Raw genomic sequence first — 25885 nt, 5'->3', positions numbered from 1 at the left:
CGGCTGGTCTGAATACTTTTGGGTTTATATAGCGAGGCGTGCAGGGGGGTCCCGGAGGAGTGGACAACAGTCTTTAACTTCTCTCTGTCCGGACACACAGGGCTCTCTCTCTGCTTCACAAGCAGGAAGAAGTGCGAACTGTGCTCATCTGATTACATAATGACCCAGTAACAGGGAGCCAGAACCGGTACTGCCAGTACCAGTGTGCCGGGAGACACTGAGCGACTGGCTGATCCTCACCAAGGCCTCTCGTCTGGCGTTTTTTTCTTCTTCTTTAAAATATAGGATGACAGCGACGTAGAGGGACTGCAAAAGAAAACAAACAATGTGATGTCAAAGTGAGAGGTGATGTAAAACATGCTCGAGCTGTCAACAAGTGCGCGCCGCTCAAAACCCTGAACTTTCTCATCTTTTTTCCCAGTCCATTTTCTTCCTCCGAGACAGATTGAATGCCATCCGTCTTTTTCACATGTCTGCCGGACAGTGAAAGTAATTAAATCTTCAAGTTTCAAAGCTGTGGTCCGAGTGAACTTCTGTTACGAGTCGACAGGAAGGTAAGAAAAAAAATATTTACACCTTTTTCTTAAGACATTTTTGATCAAAATGTGAAATTAACATGTGCATCTGACAGCTTATTTGACTTGTGAACAGGCCGATGTCATCAAATGCACTCCTGCAGCATACCTTTAACCCTTTGAAACCTGGATAGACATCAGTTTTCTTGTGCTGCATTCTGATGCCTTTTGCAAGTATTTAAACCTCTGAACTGAGAAAATTGATTTGATTTCTTTCGAAAATATGAAGAAAAAAGGCAATGAGCATCTTGGCAAGAAATGTCCTGAAAAAATGCAAGAAATTTGTACTTTTAGAGTATTATTTTTTTTAAAAAGCTGATTTTTACAGAATTGCTTTATTTTTAAGCCCTTTCCCAGGTCATTTTCTTTCTTTTTGCGCAACTTTTAATGTACTTTTCTAATATTTTTACTTGTCTTGCTAATATCTCGGCCACTTAAGTTGCTCTTTGCCTCCTTTCCATGTTTTTAAAAGAACTCAGAACAATTTTCCAAGATTTCAAAGGGTAAGTAGTGTGTCTATTGGGGGGAAATTTAGACAAAACATGTTGTATAGCCTTAAACTTGTTGGTGCGAAGCTTGGGGTGAACATTCAAAGAGGCGCTCTGTCTCACTGTGTTGTGTTTACAGCGCAGAGGGGTATTAGTAGTACCCATGGAGACAGTTCTGCTATCAAAACTGGACCACATAATGACCGCTACACAGATTTTTTTGGTCTGTGTTTTGTGTTTTAGAGGATTAGTTCAGATTTAAGGAAGTTGTACATTAACACAAAGAAATGGTAGGCCAGCAGTTCTTGTATTCAGTGAGGAAAAAGTACTGTTTTTGTGAATGGAGTCTGGCTTTGACGAGAGCATAGATAAGTTTCATTTTTCATTCAGTTTCCTGTCTGTTTGGGAAGCTCTGAGTACACGACTGGATAAATGACACTTGGATTATTCTGCAAGAGCAGATGTTTGCTGTTGCCCCAGTCAATCAAACAAAAATAAATATGTTCATCATTTTCCATGAATTATTCAAGAAAAACAAAGTTTGTTTTTCCCCAAGAGATACCAGGTAACACAATATGAAACACGCATTTTGGTGTTTGATATATTCCTTTAACAGGATTTTTATCAAAGTGAGTAGACAGAACAGGTGTGATGGTGTCTGTCGGAAACGGTTCAGTCAAAACAAATCTCCTCTCCTCATTGAGGAATCCTCATCAGCACCACAACAGTCGTTCACCTGTCAGATTTACGGCAGAGAGACAGAACTTTGGCTGCTACTGACTCGAGAGAAGATGGTAAAAGTCAGTCCTAAATTACAGCCTGGTGTCCACGGCTGCGCTCCTTTGCTTAATTTGGGTCAATGTCGTAACTCCTCTGCTACTAATTCTGGGCTGAGGAAGTGGAGGCATGGGGGTTTAGGGGAAGTGTTTAGATTTAGATGGAGGTTTAGACAGACTGTCGGGACACAGACACATTATGACAAATGGCGGATCACCATGGCGACTGGTCACGTTTGCTTCCTGTTGTTACATTGCACGTGACAGTAAATTATGTCAGCGTGCAATGCACATAATGTAACGGCAAAATACAAAAACTCTGAGTGTAAGAGATGTAAGATAAAGTTGCAGCTTCTACATAAGCTATTATAATTAAGGAAATAGTTACGAATAATTCTTCCTCCAAGTATTAGCTGGATTACAGGAGGAAGGGATAGTTTGGATTTTTTAAAGTGGAGTTATATGAGGTAATTATACATACATATATATATATATATATAGTAGGTGTATAACATAGCCTACAGTAGATGTTGGCAGGCTGGAGTCTGACATGGAAACTAAGTAATGTCACTGTGAAAAGAAACTCTTTGTTTTAACTTTAAAAATGAGTTTCTGGGCTGTCTTAAAGTTTTAAGTTGACTGAATTGGAGAAGACAAGTTAAATCGTTACAAAAAACCCCAACTTGTCTTCTTTATATCACCCTATAGGTGCCCTGTTGCACCACACATTATGTCGTCACCGGCAGCGTTTAAACTTGACACCATCCAGTGGCGTTTCATACACACATGACCGGTTCTGTTAGGCATGCGTTCTCAAGTGATGCTGCCGTGGGATGCGGCAGGTGCCATCTAGCTGTCCAGCAGCGGTATTTTTTGTGCGTGCTAAAGGTGCCTTTTGGTGTCTCACACTTACGCCAAAAAGACTGGAAAAAGTGATCTTTTTCTATGAGTTCAGAATGAGTACAGGCTGCCGTTTTTTTGCTTCATGCCCCACTGAGTACCACCTCCAAAGCTGTATCCAGTTCTCTTTATACATCCATGGCTTAATACTGCGAAATACAACCAGATGCAGTCGAACATCCTGGTGTTTTTGGCATACTGCATTTGACATATTGTCTATTAGGACATATCAATTGTCAGAGCTTCATTGAAATGTAGAGGACGGTCTCTTTCCAACAATTTATTTCCATCACTATGATCATTATCTACACTATCGTTAAACATTTGAAAATGCCTCTAATTTGCAAAGACTCATAGCGCTTCACTGATTAATTTATAATCCATGTGACTTTGTAAACACAAACGTTTTGTCATTTGTAAATTTTATATCAGCTTTTATTGTCAAGTCTTGAAATTTTGATCAATTATGCAATCGTTTTTTCTGAATAATTGTCGTTATTTATTAGAGGAGGTATCTCTATAAACCACTTTTTGCTTCCAACATCTCCTGCAGTGTTTAAACTCTGCAAAATTTTCTATAAAATTTTCTTTTTTATGTCTTTTCTTTGTAAAAATAAACTAAACTAATAATCTTTTTTTTTTTTGGCAAAGTAAACAGTGCGGTCGTCTTGGTACTGGGACCTACAGCAAAGCAATAATAATGACAGGAAGTGAGGAGACAAAACAGGAAATAGAAGAAATGGAAAAAGGGCAACACAAAAGCACTGCTAAAGAAGAGGTTCTGTCTTAATGAGACTGTCTGAAATCATTCACTGTGTATAAAAAGACACAATGACACAACAGCGGCTCGTTTGTATGGGCAGTGCTTAGTTTGGCTCCAGTAAGTTTGTGGTTTTAGCGTCTTGTGTTGGCTGAGTAGATGCCTTCTTGGCATGGCCTGTGTTGATGTTTAGACGGTCCTTTCAGCCCGCTGCAGAGCCGCTGTGGTGCGGACAGCGGTCACAGCCATTCAGGTTGTGTTGTGTTGGGTCTTTTCAGCGTACTGGCTGCTCCGGGTTCTTTATGGCCGTGGACACTGGACAGGGGCACCGAGTGGAAGGGATTACTCTCCTCTGGAATACTAATGACCCTCTTTTGTCACCGATCTGTTTCCTGCACCTTCACTCCACATACCCCTTCACCATCCTTTTCCCTCCCTCTTCCTCTTTCTCTCCCTTTGTCACCCGATGCTCAATTCTCTCTCAATCCTCCCCTCAAAACCAATTACCCCCCCCTGCCAATCTCTGCCCCCTCGCAACGTCAAGCACCGCATACTCACACACTATCACACAGTCACAAACACACACTTTAACCCTCCGTACCGCTCTCCTCTCCCCGTCTAACTTGCTCTCTCTTTCACTCACTCGCTCACCCAGTCGTATTTTTCAATGGTGGCTTTTGTCCCTTTCATCTCCTCGAAAACAAAGGATTCTTGTGCGCACAGGACAGAGGGAAGGAGAGGGATGGAGAGCCGGACGGAGAGGAAGAGATCCTAACCTTGAGTGTGAAAAAAGTCATTTTACAAGAGAGGGAATCCAACGGTATTACTGTCAGCCAGAATAACACACTTCCCAAATATTGTTTTGGCTCTACTAACATCGACATAACTTGCTTTATATATTCGAAAAGATCATTTTAGAGGATAAAGGTTGTGATATTCTATATTTTTCTCTACAAATAACACCAGAAAGGAACAACATCAATAAAGAAACTGAAACTTTCAACAAGTATTATCAGTCTCACGCATAAATGAGTTGCACTTGGCAACATGTTGCTTCATTACGATGAATCCGGGCACTGTTGTTTATTTTGATCCCACATTCACTGTCCTGCTGCCAGAAATACTCACTCACAATAAGTGTGTATTAATCCACAGCTGAAACACTCCCACTGGATGCACTATTTACTCTTGTTTGAGTGCACAGCTGTTTTAGAAATGACTTTAAAATGAAACTTACTTTGAACTGTTTTTAAAGCTGCACTCACTGATGTTTTGATAGAAGCAGTGGATCAATGAGGCAGTGAAATGTAAGAACGGTCACCTGTAAAAAGGTACGCACAGAAAAAAATAGCCAATTAACTCTTAAACTTGGCAGTTTACCTTAGTTCTCACTTGATTTAGTGTCTTACCAACCTGCAAATTTACTGTTTTAATTTTATTCACTGCATCCTCATCAAACTCATTACCACAGTAGAAAAGATAAATTTAGCGACTAGCTGGTGAACATAGTAGAGCATTTAGCTGCTTAAGAACGAGATATGTTCCATGGGAGGTTGCATCTCCACTGCACAAAAAATAAGCCAAAATATCTCTGATACCGCAGCTGCCATCTTGCACAGGTAACGCCATTTGGAGGCAGAGTTTATGCAGTAGCGATCTCCGCAGTGGGGGGAGTTCCCGCCAAAACACCTATCTAACCAATCGTGAGTAGCCTCATTGAATGCGAGCTCACAGATTGGTTGTCACAGCTGTCAATCATTTTGGAAAGTCCTCTTTTTGTAGAATTGAGTAACTTGTTGAAACCGAACTTGAAGCACAAAAACGTTCACTTTAATGAACATCAGGGTGATGAGAACTACACTCAGTGACAGAAACCATCTTTGGGTAAAAATGTATTGGCATATACATTTAAGTTTAAAGTTTGGCTTATGTCCAATTCACTAACATGGAGGGGTGGGCTTTATGAACTATACTGCAGCCAGCCACCAGGGGGCGATCAAAAGTGAAAAGTTACACTTTGGGGAAATTGTTATGTTGTCCATCTTTATACACAGTCTGTGGTTAATAGTAACAGATTCATGTCTAAAAAAGGCTATAGACTGACACAGACAGTGAAGGGTTAATATACATGCGATTGCTAGTTGCTGTATTGTTGTGTGTAAAGTCCTGACTTTGCAAACATTCCTTTGCACAATCAATGGTATTGTATTGCATTGTAACTGTTCAAAAGGTCTATATATCCAATGCACGAGTGTGTGTTTACTGTATGTGTAGGCAGGAGCTCCGCAGGGTTCAGAGTTCAGCTGGAGATGGACACGGCCAATCACGTGGGCCTCCTCTTGACCCCGCCTCCCTCCCCTCGCTCTCCCCCTCCACATCTTAGTATTCAGAGCACAGACATCAACACAGATCTCTATTCATTCACTCAGTGTGAGCTCCAGCACGGCGAGAGGAGAGAGAAGGGTCAGAAAGGACAGGAAAGGACAGAGCGTATCAGATCGTCGTGTTTCTTGGACTTTTGTTTGTGTTGTTTTGTTTTTGGGTTTGTTGTATTCACTCCGGAAAGCAGAGGCAGTTTGAGACAAAAGGGCCATTTAGTGAACGGTGAGAGCGAGAAGGATAGAAAAAGAAGGATGTTGAGAAACTGCACCTCAGATGAGGGTAAAACTGTTAAGTATGTACAGGGGATGACCCTTACAGTGACAATAAGTGTCCATGGTACCCGGGGGTGGGGTCGGGGACTTGCTGTCAATATACTGCTGACACTAAGAAACTCACAGACACTTAAAATCCATCCCATCACATTACAAACCCCATTGTCTGACACAGGCTTTCACATGACACTTGTTACTTGACAATAAGCACTTAGCTGGAGTAATGAGTGATGAGGGTGTATTTATTTTGGTAAAAAGGATGCCTGACATCCATTAACTGGTTAATAACAAGTAATTTTATAGAAAAACCCTGGAGAAGAAGCCAAGAGGCAAGAGGGCTTTCCTTTTTGTCCAGCACTCCATTGCCTCAGTTTTTGCACTTCATTTCAAAATGCTATCCATTAAGCTGGTAAAATTTTAATATTTTGTAACTTAAATGTTTTGCACTTTATTTTATTTTATTTTATGTTTTACCGACAGACAGCTGTCTAGCAAAGTTAGCATATGGAAAAATAGTGGCCACTGTCCACCCATTGGTCTGCTGGTTACCTTATCTGCTCTGCACTGTGCACTATTGGAGTCAGTTGGCAGCTAGCTTCTCCAAAAGAAAACCTTTGGGTTTTTTAAACTTGATAAAATGGTATGTCCTGGTTTTTGGATGGAGCTGAGCTCTTAAACTGGGAGAACCACTTTTTTTAACCTTTCCTTGTGCACATACCATTATATTCAGTAGTACTGAGATTTCCCTTAATTGGAGCTAAGGGGCATGTCCCAAACTATTGAAAAACAGCCCCGTAAAAACACACACACACAAAAGTCAGCTTTTCTACAGTTCTCCAAAAACCCAGATCTGACTCTTATTTAGTGCACATCTGCCTGTCACATCTGCTGCAAATTCAGCAAAATTGAGGTCTCTATTCAAGTAAGAACAGGCCAAGAAGTGACGAGTAGAGTGTGAAAACAGCTTTCAGCAAAATGGAAGAGGGTGGTCCGGCAGAACATCTCAGCATCCTTGATTCAAACTGAAAGACTCCTTTTAAAAATCTTTTTCATGTGGAATGACAGTCACTGGTTTCTCCTCATCTCAATTCAGCAGCCGTCTTGTGCAACCAACACGTGAGTGAGCCCGCTCTATCACGCTTTTAATGTGAAAGAGCAGCTGTGCCTTCAAGCTGAAAGGGAGCTTTTATTTTGACAAGGCCAGCTGCCTCCATTGAAAGGAGAAAGGGGGCTTAAATGGACCACCGCGGATAGCCATGACTCTGTCCAGCTGAAAAATGTGCTTCTAATCCCCTTCTTCTTCTTCTTCTCTTCATCGTCATCTCCCTCTCCTCCCAAATGTTCCACTCTGTCATTTTCCTCATTCATGTGGTCATCAAGTGTTCGCTCTTTTCTCCTTTTTCACACATCCTGCACCTTTTCATTTGGACCCACCAATATGACCTATGCCCTTTTTTCTCGCCGTCCTACCTCTCTTTGTCTTTTCCTGTACGCCCCTTTAACCACCTTTCTTCTTCTTACCTCCTGTTGTCGCCGATCAACTGTAGCGCCAGCCATGACCTCAGCCACTCCCCCCTCCTCTGAAGGCTCCTCCCCTCAGAAAGTATGCCACTCCCAGACGCAGACGGATGTCACCAAGCCCCTGCTGGGCTCCACAGGGGGGACCGGAGGTGTAGGTGCAGGTGGAGGAGGAACCGGAGCTGGAGGGCCCAATGCTCTGCGAAGGAGGCGGCGAGTCCTCTCCAAAGATGGCCGAAGCAATGTGCGCATTGAGCACGTGAGCGGACGAGGGGCGCTTTACCTCCGTGACCTCTGGACGACTTTCTTAGACATGCAATGGCGCTACAAGTTCTTCCTCTTCTCTGCCACCTTTGCTGGGACCTGGTTCGTGTTTGGAGTGCTTTGGTACCTTGTGGCAATGGTGCATGGAGATCTACTGGGTAAGGAGGCATGGAGGATGGCGGGGCTTTGCAGAATAATAATAATTAAAAAATAAAAGCAAGAAAGACCTCTTGCCCCCTTATATCCCTTTTCAACCAACATGGCAGCGGTTGAGTTCCTGCATCAATTCTGAACCATTCAGAGCATTTCAACCAAAAATAACTTGGTTCAGAACCTGAAAAGTTGGTTCTCAGCTGAAACAAAAAAAAAGTTTTGCCTGACCTGAAGTGTGAACCTTGACACCAGTGGGTGTGTCGTATTCTTCAAGTATGAAAGAGAGAATGAAGAAGGCAACAATCGAGAAGTCAAGTTGGAAATCACCAGTAAAAAAGAGCGTGCAGTTGTCTCATTAATTATTGATTCATGCTTATATTTTTGGTAAAAACAAATGTCCATTGTAAAAGAACAAAAGTTCTCAGGTAATCATGTAGTCTGCAACTTTTGCCTACCAATGCCAGTAGCTCTGTTTACTGGCAACCTTATCATCCCCCCACAGAAAATTATTGGCCCTTAAAGGTTTTATGCACGTTCTCTGGCATTCTCAAAAAACAAAAACAAAAAAAAACTAACACTTTTTTTTTAATGAATTAACAACAAGGAAAGACATACAGGAATACAGTGTTACTTTGCAGAGAGCGAAAGAGAAAAAAAAGCATTGAGAGAGTAAAGAAAATATTTCTTCATAATAACTTTACAACCCCAAACCTTAGATCTTCTGCTATTGCACCTTTCCTCCAGAGTTTGACCCACCGTCCAACCATACTCCATGTGTGATGGAGGTGAAGACGCTGACGGGAGCCTTCCTCTTCTCTCTGGAGTCTCAGACCACCATCGGCTACGGTTTCCGGTGTATCACTGAGGAGTGTCCTGCCGCCATTGTTCTGCTCATCTTTCAACTGGTCATCACCATGGTGATGGAGATCTTCATCACTGGCACGTTCCTTGCGAAGGTAGTGTTGATGTACTATGCTTCACAGTACAATACAATAAAGTAAAACTAGGTAAAACAACTGAATTAGTAGAAAATGCCTTTTAAATATAATACATACACATATATATACATATACATTCATATGCATACACATACATGTGCTGTATATACCTTCATGCATGCAAATATATATGTATATATATATGTATACATGCATACACATGTTATGTGCACATACAGTAGGTAAATGCACATGCACACATGCAAATACATACATAAACACACTTATATATGTGTTAACCAAAGTTATACAAATGCCAGTGTGTGCAGGTGGCTGTACACTATGTTTAGCAATTACCTTTGAGCTTATCAGTACTGCTTACAGATTGTCATGATGATATTACCTCTTATCTATTAAGAGCACGTTAATCTCAACGTTTCTTCCTCACAATCTTTCTTTTATCTATATTTCCCCGTAGTTTCACGCCTCCACTTATCACATATCTTATTGTCAGCAGGGTTATCTTGAAATAATAACGAGGAAATAGATGATTACTGGAGGTCATGTAGTAACAGGAATCATTATACATCAATTTTTTTTTTACCATTTTCCTCCTCTTGTAGGTCGCTCGTCCCAAGAAAAGAGGCGAGACCGTGAAGTTCAGTCAACATGCAGTTGTGTCCAATCACGAGGGTCGACCCTGTCTCATGATACGAGTGGCCAACATGCGCAAAAGCCTGCTGTTAGGATGCCAGGTATGTGCAGTAATTGCACCCTAAAATATCGTGACTTTTTGATGCATCCAAGGTCTGTTTTGCCTGTTTATGCCTTTGATTAGCTTTATCATTGATTTAATCTGCACATTTTACTGGATGCAATGCCATGATGGATATGAACCCATTGACACTGACATATAGTCTTACCTGAAAGTCCAGGCAGTGAAGAGAAAAAGCTTTTATTAGAACCACAAGCTCCTTCCTCTTTCCCTTTTAATGGTTAACCGTTGACATCCCTTCTTAACAGTACAAATCTGACTGATATCAAATGATGATAATCCTTTGAGACCTGAGAAAACTGGCTCGATGTCCTTTTAAAACATGGGTAAAAGGCAATGATCAACTTAATAAGAAATTACACAAAAACTAGCAAAAAAATGTAAAATGTACAGGAAAATTCCCTAAAAGTTAGAAAATAAAAATGACTAAAAATAAAGTAAAAGAAAAACAAAGAAACAAAAACAACAAGGAAATGACCCCCAAAAAGTGAAATAATATTTAATATATTATCATGATGATTATAAATATAGGATTGTTTTGGACATTTTTCTTCTTAAAAACAAATTCTCCCAAATTTTATTTATTTATTTTTTTGCAATTTGTGGAACTGTTCTTTTCTTGTGTATTCAAAATAAAAGCAAACCAATCTGCTTAGATTTCGAAGGTGTAAATGCTTGTGAAGGTGTCCCAGCGCAAGAAAAGTGATGTTAATCCAGGTTTCAAAGGGTTAATGACACTTTCAGTCAATGCCATGCTCAAGGAAACATCGCCTTTGGTGGAGATATTGGCCGTTGCAGGTATTAAACCTGGGGCCTTTTGGTTACAGGATGCCTCCTGCAAACCTCTTGGCTACATTTACTGACTCCATCTTGGCTCCCAGGTGACGGGGAAGTTGCTTCAGACGTCGCTGACAAAGGAGGGCGAGACCGTGCGGCTGGACCAGCGCAATGTGCCTTTCCAGGTGGACACGTCGACAGACAGCCCCTTCCTCATCATCCCTCTGACTTTCTACCACATCATCGACGACAACAGCCCTCTTCGGGCCTGGGCAGCTAAAGGTATGGCTGTAACCTACTGCTCAGTTGGCTTATTGATTGGTCAATATTCTCTTATGCAACCAGATTCCCAATGAATGGACAATCATTGATGGTACTTAAATAAGGTTATGTGTCCACCAAAGCATCTTTGTCCTCTGTGATGGTTGGTCTTTATGGTATTTGTCTCTACTATGATTTTAACCCAAATATAATCCTTTGAATCCAGGAGTGGCATCAGTTATCTATCTATCTATCTATCTATCTATCTATCTATCTATCTATCTATCTATCTATCTATCTATCTATCTATCTATCTATCTATCTATCTATCTATCTATCTATCTATCTATCTATCTATCTATCTATCTATCTATCTATCTATCTATCCCCCTGTGGATAAATAGTAATAATAGAAATCCTCAATTAAAGTATCTCAAGCAGGTTCCTAAAATTTGTACCTCAGTACAGTACTCAGGTAAATGTACTTACTTTTCACCACTATCCACAGAAGTAGCAGTATTGAAAGAAATAGCACACAAACAACCGTCTTGTTATTATTATTATTATTTTATTCTTATTTGTATTTATATTTTATTCATTTCACTGGATCTTGGACTCAACACATTGTATTTTACTACCTGCAATCATTTCATGAAAATATTGGTTTGAAATCAGACTGCATTGAGAATAACTGTGTGCATATTCGGTATGTTTGTGTATGTAGGTGTATTGGTATTTACGGTCATGTGCTGCATGCTTGGCTGCCTCTAACTGTCCAGAGTTGGGCTGGTTTGGCACCGGAGGAGAGGGTTTCTTTGGCTGGAATGTGTGTGAGAGAGATCGGCAGAGACACCCCTCATTAGAGCACAATGCTGTACAGTCTGGGGTGCTGACACGAAGCCTGCGCAGATCCACTTACAGCCGCGCAGACCTCTCAGCACAAAGGCATCAGTACGACTCTGATCCCGGACGTTATTTACACTCGCACCACTCATTTATGGTGGACGGCTTTTTTTCTTTCTTCCTTTGGCCTCAATTGACACACTTAATTTTCTGATATGTTAATCGTATGTCCTCCAATTAGTGCATCTTTAAGCTCTGCCCTGTAACTTCAACGGTCATTTCTGCCTTTTTTTCTTGTTTTCACATTACCTCCCATTCAGCGGTTATTTTAGCTTTTGCCGTATTTAAAGGATAATATTACAGCACACGTAATACTATCCATAGTACTACAGTAAGCCCTGCTGTAGCAGCAGTCAGTCTTTGTTGCCAAGTACTCATTGCTGCCTTATCTGGGTTTCCTGTCATATATGTATATATATATTTATATATATATATATATATATATATATATATATATATATATATATACAGGTGTGCAGCACAAATTCTTGGTCCATTTGCTCTTGCTTTCTTGACCCTCTCTCAGGCACCTTTTGAATTTTTTTTTTTTTTTTTACAAAGTCAGTGTGATTATTTGTCTTTTCTTTCTTTTCTTCCCTGAGACCCTGAATTCTCTTTCTCGGGAAAAGACATTACAGTGTATTTTGGTGCTCCAGCAGCATATGTGATCACTTACTAGCTACGTTACGTGATGAAGGGCATATATAAATAAAGTAATAATAATAGGTGTTCATGTTCTATTTCTATCACACACAAAAAAGAAAAGTAACTAAGCACATTTACTTGAGTACTTTAATCTAAACATTGCCTACAGCTGGCTCTGGCTCGGGTTAGCCTAAGACACCATCAGCAGCAAGCTGCTCTTTCAGGAACATTTGAAACTTCCAGATCAACGTTGTGCGAATCTTGTTGGCATCATATAACGAAGAGTCATCCAATCAGGAGGGCAGGACACTGTGGAGATGGTCTATAGGAGGGGTGTCATGGCTGTCCAAACCACTGAGCTGGAAAGTTTTCTGCAGTCTGGTTGTGAAAAGTGTGTGTGCACACTATGAGAGACTCCAACAATGACTCATTCAAGTACTCTCTGTTTTCTATAGAACTGAGAATAACTAAAAAAATCGTCAGAAAAGACCACAGACTGAACAAAAACATGGACGACGTGACAGATCCACTCAGTTGATAGGGGCACTGATGTTACCACTATTTAAACCATTACATACAATTGTCTAAGATCCTGCTGCTTCTTCTTTTCAACTGACTAGTTAACTGATAAAAAGTGGTCACTTTAATTACCAGTGGTATTATTTGCTATGCGGTTTGCAATGTTTATATTGCAATGGGTTGCATAACAAACTGGGAAAGTTGTTCATATTTAAGTGGGTTGTATATGAAATCTTGGAAGTGTTTTATGTAGCATGTGAATGCATATATAAGGGTAGGAATACATAAGTGTGTACTTCTGAGGTATGTATTGATTGATGTATGGACCCCTGGTGGCTGGCTGCAGTATAGGTCACAAACCCTCCATGTTAATGAATGGGACATGGGCAAATTATTCCATTGCACCCTAAGTTGGATCATGATTGTTGGATCAAATTTCAAACTTCTGCAAAGATCACTCCATTTTTGTAGATGGAGCCCTTTGTACCGCCCACAAACGGCCTATAAAGAGAATCCCTCAACCAAGTTTGTCGCAGGGAGCACAAGCGATTGCGAAACCTAGTGTTTTTGCGTTACTGGGTCTGGGTTAGGCTAAGGACTGTTTAGACAGATGACTGAGTCTGCATTCTGAGGGAGGCCTGTTGATGCAGGTGTGTGCTTGTTTGAGCGCATATGTCTTCCAGTGAGTCCTTTGTGTTGTCCGGGTTGTGTGTCAATGAATGACAAGTATGCGAGTGTTATGAAAATATATTTATTATTCATGAATGTTCCCAGTATGTGGCAGCTTTCACTTTGCTACTGTGTCCAAATTTCAGAGGTATAAGATCTATAAGTGTGTGCACATCTGTGTGTTTTTGGAATCAGTCAGTAAGTGGGGAGATTTTATGTTTTGGAAATTTCAGGATCGCTGTGTGCCTCTGTGTGTGTGTGTGTGTGTGTGTGTGTGTGTGTGTGTGTGTGTGTGTGTGTGTGTGTGTGTGTGTGTGTGTGCCCTACATGACTTTTACTGAATGAATGAATCTGTGGCTTAGGCTTGCATTTTTTATTTAATTTTTTAAAATAAACTATTATGGACCATTATGAACTATTATTATTTTACCTCTAAATTATAATGCAGGCTGAATGTGCTAATTCAAACACCTACAACTTAAAGGCTCAGTGTGTGTGATTAAGGGTCATATACTGGAAGAGATAAGATTTAATGTTATCAATATGTTTTTGTTTTGTTTATAATCACCTGGCAACAAGAACTGTTGTTGTTGTTGTTACCTTAGAATGAGTCATTTCTGTCTGCTAAACCATGTTGTGCTTCCAGTTTGTTCAGCTGCCCCCAAGTGGCAAAAAACTGAGGCAATAAACACATTGCCAAGAAATATTCTACAAATTGCAAGAAATTGGTAGATTTTGAAAATTATTTAAAACAAAAACATTACTTTCAATTTTTGTTATTTATTTTTTAAAGTAATTTTTTGTACACTAAAAAAAAAAAACTAATTTCTTGCTCTTTTTGGGATAATTTCTTCTCATAAGCTGCTCATCACCTTCTTCCACAGAGCTTAATGTTTTTTGTTTTTTTTTAGTTTGTTGTTTAACTTCAGGTCTCCTCTTGTTGTCCAGGTGGTGGCTGGACAGACCCGGAGCTGGCTGACTTTGAGCTCCTGGTGATCATGAGTGCCACGGTTGAGCCGACCTCCGCCACCTGTCAGGTTCGAACATCCTACCTTCCAGACGAGATCCTCTGGGGCTACGAATTCCCCCCTGTCGTCTCCCTCTCACCCTCAGGAAAATATGTGGCCGATTTCGCCTTTTTTGACAAAGTGGCCAAAACCAAAACCCCACCCCTCTTTAAGCAAGCCCTGCCGCCGAGCCCGCCATCACAGGCATCCCGTTACCATAGTGGAAAGGAGGCTGGGACGGATCCGGAGAAGATGCGACTTGAGGAAAACTACAGGGGTGAAGAGAAGGGGCGAGAGAGGGGGCGCATCAGAGATAGCAGCCCGCTAAGTGTGCGTATTAGTAATGTGTGAGGGAGTTGAGAATGACAGGAAGTGGTAACGGAAAGATGATGTGAAACTGCAGATCAGGTGAAGGCAGGAGAAAACAAACAAGCTGTTGACGATGTAAGATAAAAACGTCTCCCCACTCATACAGAAAACCCTCCACCTACAAGTGGAAATAAATCACCTGGGCACTCTTTCACCTTGCCCACAGAAGACACACAGACAGACTGCCAGTGTGTCACTGTCTGTTGGAAATACACTGAAGAAACCAACTTCAGATTCACAAACCCAACATGTACAAATGTACAGCACATCCTCAAGTCAGAGACATTTTCTACACGTCTATTTTGGAAAGGACTCGTTTTACTGCAACTGGAGGATGCTCAAACACTGCAAAAATATTTTCATCTTATCAGGTCTTTTCTGACTATATTTTATTCCTAAAGGTGTTGGAATAACTCAATCCGATACCAGTAGAAATCAACTTGTTTCAAGAATTTTCTTGAAATGAGTGTCTCTTTCTTGAGCCAAGAGGGAGTTAAAAAAAGTGAACTTGATCTCAGAAAAAGAGGAAGAGAAAAAAGTTGATTTCTGTTTCTGTTTTAAGAAAAATGAACTCAACTAACAGGAAAAAAATGACTTGAGGGGATGATTTTTGCAGTGTAGTTGAACATCGGACTGAATCACTACACTGTTTTTTTTAAAAAAAATTAAAATAACAAAATACCTGCAAAAGCAGCCTGCTCTTTTCTTCAGCTCATCAAATATCAATGCTTTGTCACGCCCCTCAGTGTGTGCAACACGTTCTCATCCCAAGTTGTCACATATCAACGTTTTACAGTGGACTTCCGCTTCTACATGTTACACACTAAGTGTCCTTTGGTGTCTTCTGTTGACGTTTTGGGATGTGTGATTGCAATGTCAACAAAAGCACATGGCAGCCAATGCAAGGACGTCAACAAACGCACATGCTGGTCCAGATGATTAGGATTAGACAAAGCATGGATGGGTATATATAGGTAAAAAAGTCACATCACAAGGTATGGAAAAAAATTCAGATGGAAAGTGAACACCACACTCCCATATGAAAGTCCAGGGTTTGTTGGATCCACCCACCACCCCTCATTTCCACCCTATAGGGACCTTTGTGCTCCTTATATTACTGTACATCGTTTAAGAAAGTAAGTCTGCATAAGGTGTGAAGGATGGGAGGTGGATTGGTCATCCGTGTAAAACCAAAAGTCAAAGTCAAGATTGGAATGTAAAGTCATGTAATTTCTGTACCTACACCTCGTGTGAAAACAAAAGTCCCTTTTTAGAGTTACTTTTTGTAGAACAACATACCAACAGCGCATTAGAACAGTTTATGTTTTTAAAGCTAACCAACAATAAAAGTCCATTTCACGTCAAATATGTAAAAGGGCACCCTGTGCGTCGCTTCAAGACACTAAGGGACGTGACAAAGTATCGAAATTTGATGACTTGGGAATAGGTCGGCAAAAAGTGGCAAAATTACTGCAACCATTTTATTTTTTCAATGAAGGTTTTTAAAGGAATGTATCATATTTTATGTACACAATAGTTTCTAACAACATTGTTGCACCTGGAATATTGTGCTCTTTCTTAAGAATGTCTTTTCTTGTTTTTTTGGGTAAATCCATTTAGTAATAATACTAAAAGCACTTTAACTTGAAATAAAAAGTGGCATTACACATGAGGGGAATAACTGAACTAACTCTAATGCACTGTAATAAATGATTAAAAGTTGTTTGGGGTTTCTAAATGTGCATTTTTATGCTTGAAAATGGGTAATCTTGTGTTTGTATGAGCTGTCTTAAATTTCATGTATGTGTGTTAATGTACCTCTGTACAGTGTATGAAAATATTTTTCCTACATTATTCATATCTGACATTTGATAAACAGCTCCACATTTACGATATACCGTACTGTCAGTGGGCAAAGTTACAGTGCGCCCATCTTTTCACGTCATGTGATGTGATGTGATGTGATGTCACGTCGTGTCATTTCATTTTTTCCATACACTGGTTAGGAAAGTGTCTGTGAATTCTGCTAATGTGTGTCTAATCAACTGCCTTTTTGTATTTTATAGGAGAGTAAATCTGGACAAAAATTTTATCTTATCATTTTTACTCTACATGGCAATGGATGCATTAAGTAAAATTGTTGTACTTTTTAATTAAATCCCTTGGTGATAAAAAAAATAGACATTTGAATTTTTAATTAAAGTAATAAAGCACATAAGAAATATTTTTGCCAAAAATATATTTACTAGGAGTTATTGTCTATCTTGAAATTGTATTTGTTTGAATGGCCAACCAAGCATGTTATGAAAAATCATATATATTATGAATATAAACATAATCTGTTTTAAATTTGTGGTCGAGATAGAAATTAAATGCCACAATTCAGATGAAATCCTCTGCTGCCCCAGACTAAGCCCAATGAATAATATTCAAAATAAACTGAAAATATTTCAGTTCTGGTGAGGGGTTGTGGTTGTTTATACTGTAAAGCCTACTGTATACTATATATGGATCACTCACATTGATCTAACTTTTGAGTAAGCACTTTTAAGTGGCTCTTTTAATAAATATATTATTTACAAAGTGTCTATTTGTGTGTGCATGAAACAAAATGATTCCTGCTTGAACTGCCTTCACAGGTGAATATGAATGATAAAAGGCCCAACAGCACTAACATATTTTTTTTCATTTTTTAAAGTTTATACAATGAAAAATATTGAAATGTTGAGATATAGGCCTGAAGTGTGTGTGTGTGTGTGCGTGTTGTTTTTTTTTTTTTTTTTTTTTTTTTTTTTAAAAAAGTTCTCCTAGACTCCTTAAGATGAAGACTTCTATACCCCTGTGAAGCTCTGGTGACCCCTAATGGGAGTCAGGACCTCCAGGTAACCAGTGCTGTAGTGTCTTGCCTAGTATGTGCTTTTATTCTGTAGAAATATTTAGTTAAAGTAATTTAGTTCCAAAAAGTAGGGGAAAAGGCAAAAGATGCATTAAAACTCAAAGTAATTCAGTTTTAAATATAATGAGATGTAAATAAAATAAGAAAAATCTTTATTGTCCCTTTAGAGGGAAAATTCAGTTATTGCACTGATAAACAGAGTAATAAAAGAAATGAATAATAAGTGGCATATGAAAAATACACTAAACTAACAATATAAAAAAATACTAAATACAGAGCTGTACAGGAAACAGTAAAGTGACAGCACTATATGTTAATAGTATATATCAGACTGATGTAATTAAAGTTTGTTTATTTTTGTAAGTATTGTTATATTATTAAGATATATTTATTTTTATTTATACATGTTTTATATATGTCTATATTTTTGTAGTCTTATTGCTATTTTTACACATTTCTATTTTATTTCAACAGTCGGTATCAGTTGTTTTTCCTGCTACATTGTTTTATCTTTGTTATTATTAATAATAATATTTACAATAATTTTACATTATTTATTCATTTATTATAATCAGCATTTAAAATAATTGTCTAGTTTGTCCAACAGGTTTGTGTTTCACATGTACAATTGCTAAATCAAAAACTGAAAAATAGGATAATATAAAACAGTACACACAAGAACACAACTAAATAATATTTTATTTCTAAATAATGTTGGAGATGAATTAATGTGGTGAATTTAAAAACAAAACAAACAAAAAACGCGCAAAGAACCTTTACTTTGAACGCCCCTCGTTTTGATTGGTCAGTCGGTGAGTGACGCTTGCGGTGATTGGCTCAGGTGAGGAAGTCAAAGGTAGAGGGCGGGCTAACAAACCGAGAGGACACAAGGCAGCGACGGGAATGGCTTAGTGGTTGAAGAAGCTCGCACAGAAAGTTAAAACGCAAACAACGACGGTTTACCTACGAATTCGCTAAATTCGCCTGAACATTAGTGCTGGTGTGTGTTTGTAAAATAAGTGCGTAGCTGTTAGCCGCTAAGCTAGCGCGAGTTGCGGTGCTAACGGCTTAGCTGGCTAAAACGTTGAATATCTTTGTAGCATCGGCTTGCAGTCGTTTCTTGGTGAAAATATGAACGAGTCGAGAGTGGATTTATGGTCAGAAAAACACCGCGGTGACCGACAAAGCTGTGTGATGTTAACGTACGAAGTTAGATGGCGACCGGAAACGCGAAAACGAAGATTTCAGCCTCAGCTACCAACTGCTTCTCTAGGCTGCTTTACCCGGCCATGTCTTCTCTCTTCAGGACCAAAACATAACTGTAAGTCAAACTTTACTTTTATTTAGTATTACCTGTTTCATTTACGTGAAGCCTGTAGCATGATTGTTTTGTGCCAATAATGGGACTTTTCTGTGCATTTTTTATTATTAAAGATAAGTTTAAATGCACAAATAGATGCCATACAAATCTGCCTCTCCCTAATGGTTACTTAAATAAACAGCATTAGTTATTTGTTATTTTCTGATATTTTAGGTGTCAAAATATCATGTGGTGCCACCATCCTGTCATGCAAATATGAGATCATTATTTACAATAAGTTAATCAATTAAATTTATTGCAAGATATATTACTTGTGTGCCCTAAGAAAGTTGAATAAATGTGCAAAAAGCAGCTTTGAATGCGTTTTGGTACAGGGAAACAATAGCACTCTTTGGCAACATAGTATACTATACTGTACAGTGAGGACAGTATGCCAGTCTGTGTGCATGGATTTTTCAGATGTATTTCTTTGTGTGTGTGTGTGTGTGTGTGTTTTGAGAAGTGGCACACTAATTACACTGTCATCTTTGCTGTTGTGAAAATGTGCTGGGAATAACAGATTCCAAGTTGGAAGTGGAGTGGGAACGAGTATATGTTTTCTGTCTGGTATATTTTCAAATTGCTTTTATGTTGTAGTCATATAATTTCAGTCAAAAATCCTGCCAAAAAAGTACTCTCATCAAGTCATTATTGAGTATTCATTTACTGATATGTATGTTGAAACAGAAATGTTAATCAGATGACAACAGACAAGTGCATCTGATATTCATTTATTGCATAACCAACCTACTATTTGTCTGTTAACCCATACATTTAAAGTGAACATAAAAAAACAAAGCAAACTCTCTGTTGCTGCTGTTAAAGTTACATTTTAAATGCAGCACTGAGGGACTCTCTCCCAAGATACTGTCCCCAAAATCAGTCCACCATCTGGCCAGTTCCAACAAGCTCTCACTGACATCGAAACAGCTTGACGCTTGTTACACCCAAAATAATCATAAGCAACATGATGCTAACAGTAAGCTTTGTCAGTGTGTATGTGTGCAGACAAACTCTCATATCTGCTTCATATTCTGCACAAACCACATCAACAACCCAAAGTGTTCGCACAGTACATTGCATTCAAAACCTACAGATACTCATCAACTAACTCAAATCGCTCACATGGTGGGCCTATAAAGGCCTGTCTAAATCCAGCTGTGCTGATCATTCAACCATTACACCAGACATCTGAGAAGTAGCGCATTTGTAAGCATTTTGGTTTCAATATCATAGACAGAATAATTGTGGATAAAGATGAGGCTTAAAGCTGACTTCATTGAATTCAACAACTTTATGGTTACATTGATGCAATGAAAATCTCAGGTTTATCTGATTATTTGTCTTAAATGTAGAAAATAAGGAACTGAATAAACAGAGCAACGTTAGATTTACTATGTAGTCTTGGATTTGGCTGTGTAGGTGGCATTCAAATGAATTTAAACAAATGATGCTTTTGTCTTCTTTCTTTGGAACATGACATTTTGACAGCTGCACCCTGCACTGTACCCCTTCCTGACTTTCATCTCGGTTTGATGCATGCATAAACCCACGTTTAAACGTTGCTTCCTGTGTGATTTCATACGCAGTAGCATTGTTTGCAACGGATTGAAAATGCTGCTTCTTCTGAGTTGCTGGATTATTGCAGGTAAGATAAATTAATATGTGTTTGCATGTTAAATGTCAGAACCAGTCAATCTATTTTCGTAACTATTTCTATAAGGTTTCACAAAGAAACATGCTTTAATGCTGTGTCTAATGCAGTTGTCTTATGTTAAATATGCAGTAGTTTGTTCTGAAGTTAATGTAAAGAATTCATTATTTTAGAGTTTTGACAAAATGAAGAAGTTGCTCTTTTGTGATTGAATTAAAAATATTGTAACCTTTCTGCTTCTTGTTCTCATGGTTTTAAAACCTGTTTATTAGGTTTAACAAGAGCCTCTTTAATAATGCTTCATTACAGGTTCAGTTAGCATTTGTCATTATTTGAAAGAAGGCAATACCACCCTAGCACCAGCGTGTGCCCTGTATAAAAAGTAAAAAGCTAAACATGGGATTTTGTTTTACATCCATGCTTATGACACGTGTCTTAGCACAGTCACACGTCATTGATGCATATAACTTCAAAGTAATAAGCTGTAATTAATTTCAAGACTTTTCTTTTAATGATATTGTGTTATGTTTCTTATCAGGGATAACGGCAGAGGACCCACCAAAAATGTACTACCGGGTGAAAAACAGCTCACTATGTTTACAAGTTGTAAACTCATCAGCATATCGTCAAGAGTCTTGGTCATTTAATAATGAAGCTATTGTTGTTGGTGAAACCATCACACCAAACTTCAAAGACAAGGTGGATTATTACCCAGTGAACCACTCCTTGTGTCTCAACAAACTCACTGAGACAGACAGTGGCACCTATACATTTTCATTCTTTGATTCTAACTATCAAAGGTCAAATGAGAAACACAGACTAATTGTTCAAGGTAAGTTATAAATTGTTTTTTTTTCTTAAGCTGTGGGGTTTATTTGTTCTGGAGATTTCATTATTTCAGGTGATTATAGGAGTCCTAATGATACATGTTTCTTTATCTTGCGGTATTTATCTTAAAAACCAGCTTAAAGATTTTCTCAAACCTTGCACAAAATGAACATGATGTATGACACACCCCTTTAAATGAAAATTTAAATTTTGTCTTTTTGGGAAGATCTGTGATCCAGTTTACAAATAAAGAAAGTGAAGATTGAAGTTAAATGTGCTTAAGAAATTGTACAGTTTTTGCATCTGCCATTGTACATCCCTTTTTATTTTAATGTCACTATCTCAAACTATATATTTGAGTTAAAACTGCCAACACTGTCCTTTGATTTCAGAATTACATTTTTTTATGTCTCTGGTAAATAGGTTTTGGCTCGATACTTCATGTAATTTTATGTTACCAGAACTGGTTACTGACATATAACATAAAGGCGAATTCTAGATATGGGGTACTCAAGGGGGACTTAATGGCCAGGAAAATAAATAAATGAATATTTTAAAAATGCACTCATACATGCATATATTTTAGTGGAGGCTTCATCTGAGTCTTGTGTAGGTAAGTCTTTAGCAATGTTGTTTTTTTTGTACAAGTCGCCCCCAGATTGTGCTACCAAATTGCCTATGCCTTTAACTCTTTGAAACATGGAGTGACATAGCTTTTCCCCATCTGCTTTCAGACACCTCTCAGAAGTATTTAAACCTTTTAATCCTTAGCAAATAGGTGCAATTGCTTTCAAAAATATGGGAAAAAGGCAATAAGCAACTTGGTAAGAAATGTTTCACAAATTGTGAGTAATAATTAATCTCAGATAATTTACTTCTTCTTCATTCATTTTTGGGTCACTTCTTTTGTAATCGCTCATTGCCTTCTTCTAATATTATTGATAGAAATCAAGCCAATTTTCTCAGTTTTCAAAGGGTAAATCTATCTGCTTGGGTCTTGCAGAAAGACTTCCCAGTCCTGTCTTCAAATCAGGTCTGCCCTCCAACATGTCTGCTGGACTCTGCACCATCACAGTCAACTGCTCCATCCAGGATGACTGGGTGTTGTCTGTCTGTGATGAGGACAGTTGCAGGACATCTCAGAGATCAGTTAAGAAGGTCAACATCACCGTCTTCACTGAGAACAGATCAGTCGTCTGCAGAGGCAACAACCACGTCAGCACAAGCAACGTTTCGGAAAGCATTGAGGCAGTGTGTAAGTATTATGTGATCTGATTATTTATTTATTTATTTATTTATGGCTCGCTCAGTGACAGCCAAACTTAAGATCATAAAAAATAATATTCAATTCTACTTCTCTGGTAGAAAATTATTTTAATAATTTATTTGTTGTTGGTACTGTCTGCTAAAATGTGTTCCCGTGTCTTTCCAGGCTTAAGAAAAACAAATCCTGAGCATAAAGAGACATCAAAACCACCCACTGTAACATTGATAATTATTGCAGTGTGTGTATTCTTCTGTGCGTTTGCTGTCTGCTTGTTAATGGGTTTCATTTCAACAAAATGTCGTCACCATCAGGTAAGATGGATTTATTAAGCAATATTAAAATAGATTTTTGTTATATGACCTGAGGATGAATATGAAAAGAATCTGATGACAAAATGGTGTATTCTGTTTTGAACAAAAATCTTTTCATATGATTGCAAAAAAGATGTGACACTGAGTTTTACTTCAGTGTTTGATGTTAAGAAGTGTTATAGTATGAAACTTCAAAAATAAAAGACTGAAAACATGTTTTACTGCATTATTTTTAGGATCCGTCACCTACTGTTGGGTTGATACAAAGCCAGCAAGTGGAGGAACAGCCACAAGCTTTGCAGAGAGTCTCAGCCTCTTCTTCCAGTGAGACTGAGGTCTGTTATGAAAATGTGGAGCCCGGCCAGACCAGAAACCCACCCATCAGCCCAGGAGAGGAGTTGGGGTCCCAGCAAAGTCAGAAGGTAGAAAGTGTTTACAGTGTTTTGCAGGCGCCAAAAGGGACTTCCTCTCTAGGCAAGGATGGCTGCAGTGAAGACACAAAAGTACACAAGGAGGCAAAGGAGGCATCGGCTTCACAGCAAGCCACTCCCAAAGAGGCGGAGCGCCCTTCGCAAATTGACACACTGTACAGTGTATTGCAAAAGCCACAGCACCACCAATAGGTCAAAAAAAGCTTCTCAGAGGCCAAAACAATGAACATGTCAAGTGGAAGAAGCCTGTGAAAGCCACAATGATGGCACTGACATTCATGCAGCATCTATTTGAATAAACTCCGTTAGCTTCTGCTTTACCTTGTTTGCCTGCTTTGACTTGTTTGTCAAAGAACTTTGTAACAACGTTTTTAGGATTTTTCAAGCCTGCATGTAGTTGCCTGAAGTATAAAGCTAATGTTAGGCTTATAAACAAAGTGCACCATGGCTTGATGATGTTCTGTAGTCTCATTTAGCCACTTGTTAGTAACTGCCTTCTTTAAAGTGCATGAAAGCTTCAAAGTTAATGAGTGGGGTATTTACTTATGTATTTTTTGTCATACTGCAAAATGTGAAAGTCTCTTAAGCTTGTGTGAACCACAGAAGATGTCAAGTATCTAACTAAAAACCCATTAAAAAAAGTGAAGTGCTGAAATGCTAACTTATCCCTGGGTTTTAGGACTCATTACTGGGGCACTCTATTATTCTCATGGTTACAATTTTGTAATCCACATTACACCTGTCTACTATATATACTTTTCCACATGTGCTTTCTTGTTCAATTATATCATCACTACAATTGTTATTGCTCTTTTAAGTGTGAAAAGGGCAACACAAAGCTCACAATGACTCTACAAACCTACCACTGACTGCTACCATGAAGGAGTTCATTACCATGAGCAGGTGTAGACTTCTTGGTCTGCAGTAATGTTTGGGTAGGTGATGTGACTCAAGTGACATCTACATTAATGCCCCAAAGTTTCTTAGCACATAATTGCATTGTAACAATAATCAAAACACAATAATCTAACAACCAGTGCTCTCCACTTATCCTGTCATTGGTTTTAATTATGTAGTTGATCACTGTGTATCTGCTCTTTAAATCAATTCTTTAATAACTAATCTTTTTAAAATGCAAGAACATTTTACTGCTTTCACTATGTATTTTCAAAGTGGAACTAAATCCATTTTTCTCTATGACAAAATCCAGCTAATACTAATGTAACAGGGTCTAGCTGGGAGAGGGGGCAGGGCTTCAGCTCACTTCTCGTTTATTTGTGGTCATGGCACTTTTTGTATTTTGCTCGAGCGCAGTCACTTCCTCGTTGGTGAAGTCCTGACCAAACTTGAAACCAGAATTTCACCATTGTGGCACATGTAAAGTTTCTGTGCTAGAGTGATGGAATACTTTTCTCCACAGTACTGCAGTTCGACTTCATGATTTAAGATGAAGAATTAACATATTTTCAAATAGATTTTTCCCATAATGATGAGAAAGCCTATGGATTAAAAAAGTAAGTATGACACCATGTCCAAAAACTGTAAACTTTATGCTGTAGATGGGAATAGGTACTTCATTACTTTTAAAAAGAATTGTATGACTCAAACCATTTCAGTTCATAAATGTGTGGCTCTCTTTCTTATACAACTATGTAAATTTAATGGTCTAATGGTATAAATATGCTGTAGTCAAACTAATCTTATTGTGTGAGCCTTGTTTGAAAGGGAAGGAAGCACAGACGGCGTGAAGTCAGAAGAAGAAGTTAGAGAAAACCTCCGATTCATTATTTATCTGCATTGCATCTTCTGTTTCTCTGCAGTTCCTGATTTCTCTTCACACGATAACTATACTTGGAACTTTTCCTTCGCAGAGTAGAAACATTTCTCAGAAGAACAGTAACAGAGTGTCAGTGCTGGATGTGGAGATGGGGCACACTTCGCTGTGTGTGCTGGGGCTTTTCTGTGAGTGCATAATTGTCACTGACTTTATTTTTTTAATCATAGCTTCCATTGATGAAACCTTTTAAAATGTCAAATTATTTTTTGATAGTCCCTGCCAAGTAATAACATCTCATAATGTCTAATCTTTTTATTTTAGTGCTGAATAGACTTCTCCACTGGGGACATGCTCAAGGTAATTGTACTGTATTCATTCTTTTTGCATATTCACTCGAGACAAATCTCCAT

General features: G+C 38.7%; 3 protein-coding genes across 4 annotated transcripts in view; all 3 read left to right on the top strand.

The window, feature by feature from the left end:
* Nucleotides 1–17559, top strand: kcnj10a (potassium inwardly rectifying channel subfamily J member 10a). The gene is made up of 6 exons (XM_042512255.2): nt 1–554; nt 7701–8093; nt 8833–9044; nt 9650–9781; nt 10683–10860; nt 14524–17559. The coding sequence occupies exons 2-6, from the start codon at nt 7709–7711 to the stop codon at nt 14931–14933; spliced, it is 1317 nt and encodes a 438-aa protein (XP_042368189.1). The 5' UTR covers nt 1–554; nt 7701–7708; the 3' UTR covers nt 14934–17559.
* Nucleotides 17560–18445: 886 nt separating this feature from the next.
* The window catches only part of LOC121962449 (uncharacterized), a 40054-nt gene continuing 32614 nt past the window's right edge, over nt 18446–25885 (top strand). Inside the window, exon 1 of the mRNA XM_088074003.1 lies at nt 18446–19168. Within this exon, the coding sequence (XP_087930129.1) occupies nt 18979–19168 (190 nt within the window). The 5' untranslated portion in view covers nt 18446–18978. The remainder of the gene's footprint in view (nt 19169–25885) is intronic.
* On the top strand, nt 19028–24363 carry LOC121961907 (uncharacterized). Of its 2 annotated transcripts, XM_088074004.1 has the most exons (6): nt 19028–19168; nt 20699–20855; nt 21400–21693; nt 22693–22944; nt 23122–23267; nt 23504–24363. In XM_088074004.1, exons 2-6 carry the CDS (start codon nt 20747–20749, stop codon nt 23888–23890), a joined length of 1188 nt encoding a protein of 395 aa, XP_087930130.1. In that variant the 5' UTR covers nt 19028–19168; nt 20699–20746; the 3' UTR covers nt 23891–24363. The 2 variants fall into 2 exon arrangements, with proteins under 2 accessions (XP_087930130.1, XP_042367942.2); XM_042512008.2 differs by lacking the exon at nt 19028–19168 and having other exon boundaries at nt 20696–20855.

This window comes from Plectropomus leopardus, chromosome 23 (genome assembly GCF_026936395.1).
Source record: "Plectropomus leopardus strain MGB_pleo_1.0 chromosome 23, ASM2693639v1, whole genome shotgun sequence".
Classification (NCBI taxonomy): Eukaryota; Metazoa; Chordata; class Actinopteri; order Perciformes; family Serranidae; genus Plectropomus; species Plectropomus leopardus.
The sequence above is the reverse complement of the archived record's forward strand: the minus strand, read 5'-3'. Positions and strand labels throughout refer to the sequence as shown.

Coding starts and splice junctions, on each gene's coding strand:
- LOC121961907 (XM_088074004.1), top strand. CDS start 20,747: ATGCATAAACCCACGTTTAAACGTTGCTTCCTGTGTGATTTCATACGC. Junction 21,694..22,692: donor ACACAGACTAATTGTTCAAG/GTAAGTTATAAA, acceptor TGGGTCTTGCAG/AAAGACTTCCCAGTCCTGTC. Junction 23,268..23,503: donor CAAAATGTCGTCACCATCAG/GTAAGATGGATT, acceptor CATTATTTTTAG/GATCCGTCACCTACTGTTGG.
- kcnj10a (XM_042512255.2), top strand. CDS start 7,709: ATGACCTCAGCCACTCCCCCCTCCTCTGAAGGCTCCTCCCCTCAGAAA. Junction 8,094..8,832: donor GGTGCATGGAGATCTACTGG/GTAAGGAGGCAT, acceptor CCTTTCCTCCAG/AGTTTGACCCACCGTCCAAC. Junction 9,782..10,682: donor GCCTGCTGTTAGGATGCCAG/GTATGTGCAGTA, acceptor CTTGGCTCCCAG/GTGACGGGGAAGTTGCTTCA.